Raw genomic sequence first — 4,013 nt, forward strand, 5'->3', positions numbered from 1 at the left:
TGCAGTGTTTTGTTTTTAAATCAATATATAAGGTGGTCGCCAGGGGAAAATTCCCAATTATTCAATATACCCAAGTCAACTGGGTTTTATAGAGAATTTAATTAATAATACAATGAGGAATTTAAAGAAAGAGAGAAAGAGTAAGAAAAGAATAAGTATGAAGGGCCTTAAGCCAACATGGCCTAGACCTGAGTCTTAAGAGAGAGATCAGTCAGTTCTTAATCACTCACCACAAGATCTGTCCAAGCAAGAATATAGATACCAGTTCAGCCAGCCATCCTTCTCCATAGAGAGATTCTTCTGACTGTCTCAAGAGACTGCTTCAAGAGACTGTTTCCAGAGCTCTCTCCCAACAGCCTCCTTAGAGACTGTTGTTTCTTAGGAGACTGTCATCTCCTTATATAGGGAATTTTCTCCTGTCACCTCCCCTAAGTTCTCCCATCTACCAATCACAGTAGATGTTTTTCAAAGGACAGACCATTCTTATTTCACACCTAAGAAGCTATAAATTTTTGAGTAATTCACACCAGGAAAGCTCTGAGTAAATTTCTCACCTCTTTGTTCCTTGTAAATTCACAAGTTGCTTGACCTTTATAGGTACTTAGCACCCTTTTGTATTAGTCCTAAAATAGGCATGGCTTAAAGAACTTTTTGTCTTACTATAAGTATGGGTTTAAGTACTTTTCATTGTTCAGCAAAGAGTTTACAACTTTATCTTCCCCTAGGGCAGACTTAAGTAGGGGTGGAGTAGAGGTCTCACATTCCTGATCTAAGTAGAGTTCTCACATTCCTGATCTAAGTACCTTCACTGCCCAAATGGAGAATGGTCCCAATGGGGAATTTTTTAAGGTTTACAATCCTAACCTTATGAAGTAGGGTTTAAGAATTTTTAAGGTTCGGCCTTCAACTGGCTCTTGGAGGAACTTTGGCCGAGTACTGCTTCTATTAGGACTACCACCTGGGTATATCTCCATGAATAACTTAAATGACCCTCCACATTGGAATATCCAGCCTAATTCGAGGGCAGAGGGTGGTGATGGAAGCAGATGGAATTATGCTCTTCTGGTTCCCATGCTGGGATTAGCTGCTTTTCGTTGGATTTGGTCTAGAGAGTCTCAGAAAGAAATAGAAAAGGAAAGACAAGCATATTACCAGAAAACAGTTGCTTTCCAGCAGGATCTTGAAGCTAAATACCATGATATTATCTCAGAAAACCGTAGTGCAGTGGCTCATTTGTCTTTGGAGCTTGAAAAGGAACATAATAGAACAACTAGCTATCGTGAAGCCCTCATTTCTCAGAGTCGAAAATTAGTAGAAGGAAACTTCTGGAACAAGAACGGGCACAGGTAATGCAAGAAAAGCAGCAGCTACAACCCTTGAAAAGTGTATATCAATACTACTTAGACAAGGAAGAAAATTGGCATAAAAAGGCTACCCATTTGCTGAGAGAATTTGAAGAAGCACTTATAGAACAACAGAATATCTACTGTAGTCTGGTTCTTCCTCGAACCCGGCGCCTGGAAATCGAGAAAAGGTTGTTGGTTCAAGCATCCATCGATCCAGTTGCTTCTGACCTAGAGATGGTATCTGGTTTAACAGATATATTTAAGCATGACACATATTGTGGGGATATGTGGAATTCCAACAAACGCCAAAATGGAAGACTCATGTGGCTCTATCTCAAATACTGGGAATTAATTGTTGAATTGAAAAAGTTTCAGAAAGTGGAGAAATCCATATTAGAAAATTAAGAGAAGCATGGGAAAAAAAAAACTTATTTTATTGACTATGAGTAGAATAATACAGACTGGCATTCTGGAGTTCTGGTTTTCCCAAAATCTTTTCTTTTTTTTTTACTTTAAGTAATTAGCTACTTGGATTAGAGATTCTTGGTAAGTAGAAATAGGTGATTGATTAGAAAGATGATTTTTGACAGAGCTGAGCTTTAATTCAGAAGAAAGAATCCTGAAGAGGATGATGGGAAAAGAAATTTCCCAGAGGCTCTTGGGAAGGACAGTTGGTTAATGGTTCACTTGAATTTTCCTTGTTGAGGAAAGGTGTCTAAGGAGCTGGCTCTAAGCGTTTGGGAAGAGATTAATGATATCTAGTTTGGAAAATCTCTAAAACTCCTGATCTAAACAGAAAAGTAGCTATGTAGTTCTCTGGAATTTCCACCAAGGGGTACCAAAGAGCAACTTGGAGGAAGACAGTCTTGTGTAATAGCTATCAGATAAAATCTTTGGCTGGAGGGAGAGCAGATTCTGGATTTCTAAATTATATTTAAGAAGATAATTAAATAGATTAGTTTAGTGAGATAGTTATTACATATTTTAGATAGATTAAGGAGTTCAGTGTAGGCCTGGTTTCAGGCAGAAGACACTCCTTGCAGAGTTTTAGTTGGGGTTTTTTGGTTCAGTTAGAAATTTTAGATTAGGGAATATCTCCAGGAAATTTCTTCAACTACTGGTCCAACCAAATTCTCAACTTCCAAGTCCAGCCATACTCCAGCTGTCATCAACTGAATATCTTTAAACCTGATATCTATTGATACAATAACTAATCAATACCAGGGTTCATATTCCCCATAACAGGTGGTGAGCCAAAAGTACAAAAGAACCTAAAAATACAGACAAGAATTTAAAAAGACTCTACAGAGAGTTTTCTCCTCAGCTTTCACCACAAGGAGAACTGCAGAGCAATCTTTCTGCCATCAGACAAGAAGCTTGGTCAGTTAGACAAAGGGCCAGAATTTTAGGGACAGATTACAACTGAATATGTGGTTCAGCATCAGCAACATGAATATGAGGAATATAACCCAAATTTTTACCAGGAAGATACCAGGGTATGTAAAGGAAATTTACTGTGCCTTAGCCTACTAGGTATTTTACAATGGATCCCACTAGGTGGTTGTGGCATATTAGGAGGGTTTATGATTAGGATGTATGTTTATTACATCCTAAATATAATTACAACACTAAAGACAAAACTACTAAGGGATAAAAAGGGGATATGAAAATAGATTACCTGGAAATTTGTAATGAGATATAGACAATACAGAAGGGCACTGAACTAGAACAGGAGACCATAGAATTAAATGATGATGTGGGAAGTTACTTTCCCTTATGCCAGGTTCCAGTACTCACCCAAGAAAATCAACTTATTAATGTCAAGCACCAGAAAAGGGTTTACCCAAGCCGATATTGAAAGTTTTCGGAAGAATATTCCCTCATTTGAAGAGAAACCAGTAGCTATGATTAAGAAATTTGAAAAGATCATCACACAAGTGTTCAGGCAGAATGGGAGATACTTCCCCAATAACATTAGGTATAACAGAAACAACTTCAGGGGAAACAGGCAATGTATACAATGGATTTAGATACGGTTCATACCAAGACAGATGGAATGCTTTTCCAAAAGCATTTAGTTATGACTACCAAGATATTACCAAGGAAATAACCAGGTTGAAGAAATGTAGACATTTCAAGAATGGGGCCTCTCCAAAGGGTTGTTGGTGGCAACACCCTAAAGCAAGATTCTCAAAGGGGTACACATGTAAGTCAGTTATGAAGGTTTTCTAGGGGAGGTAGAGCTGAAAATACTGAAAAATGGTACAATAGAAAAAAGTGATGATTTAGGGAGTAAAGGACAGGAAGATAGAATATAGGTTTCCTGATCCTGAGGTTATGACTCCCATTATCCCAGTCCACTCACCACCTAGAAGCACTGAACCCCATGTTACCCTAAAAGTGGGAAAAGTGGGAAATAGTATGATTGACAGCCTCTAAATCTGTTTTAAAGAACTTACCTGATGCACCATGTGGTACTGTGGGATCAGTGAAAGTTAATAGGGATTTTAGGGACACCCCTCAAAGTGAAGAAGCTACCACCCAGGATGGTTTCCCTGGGCCTCTTGAGTGGAGCATTCAACTCCCCTGCAAATCTTAAAAAGATGGAAAATGGGAAAACTCATATTGACTATGAGTGGAGTAATTCCAGACTGTCATTCTGGGGTC

The 4,013-nt window shown here is 38.5% G+C and overlaps 1 protein-coding gene across 1 annotated transcript; it reads left to right on the plus strand.

The window, feature by feature from the left end:
* The first annotated feature begins 960 nt into the window (after positions 1-960).
* LOC100023693 (coiled-coil domain-containing protein 127-like) lies at positions 961-1,756 on the plus strand. Its single transcript, XM_056823533.1, is given in 2 exon segments — positions 961-1,315; positions 1,318-1,756. Coding segments are annotated over 2 exon segments (777 nt in total). The 5' UTR covers positions 961-972; the 3' UTR covers positions 1,752-1,756.
* Positions 1,757-4,013: the final 2,257 nt, after the last annotated feature.

This window comes from Monodelphis domestica, chromosome 3 (assembly GCF_027887165.1).
Source record: "Monodelphis domestica isolate mMonDom1 chromosome 3, mMonDom1.pri, whole genome shotgun sequence".
NCBI classification, from domain to species: Eukaryota; Metazoa; Chordata; class Mammalia; order Didelphimorphia; family Didelphidae; genus Monodelphis; species Monodelphis domestica.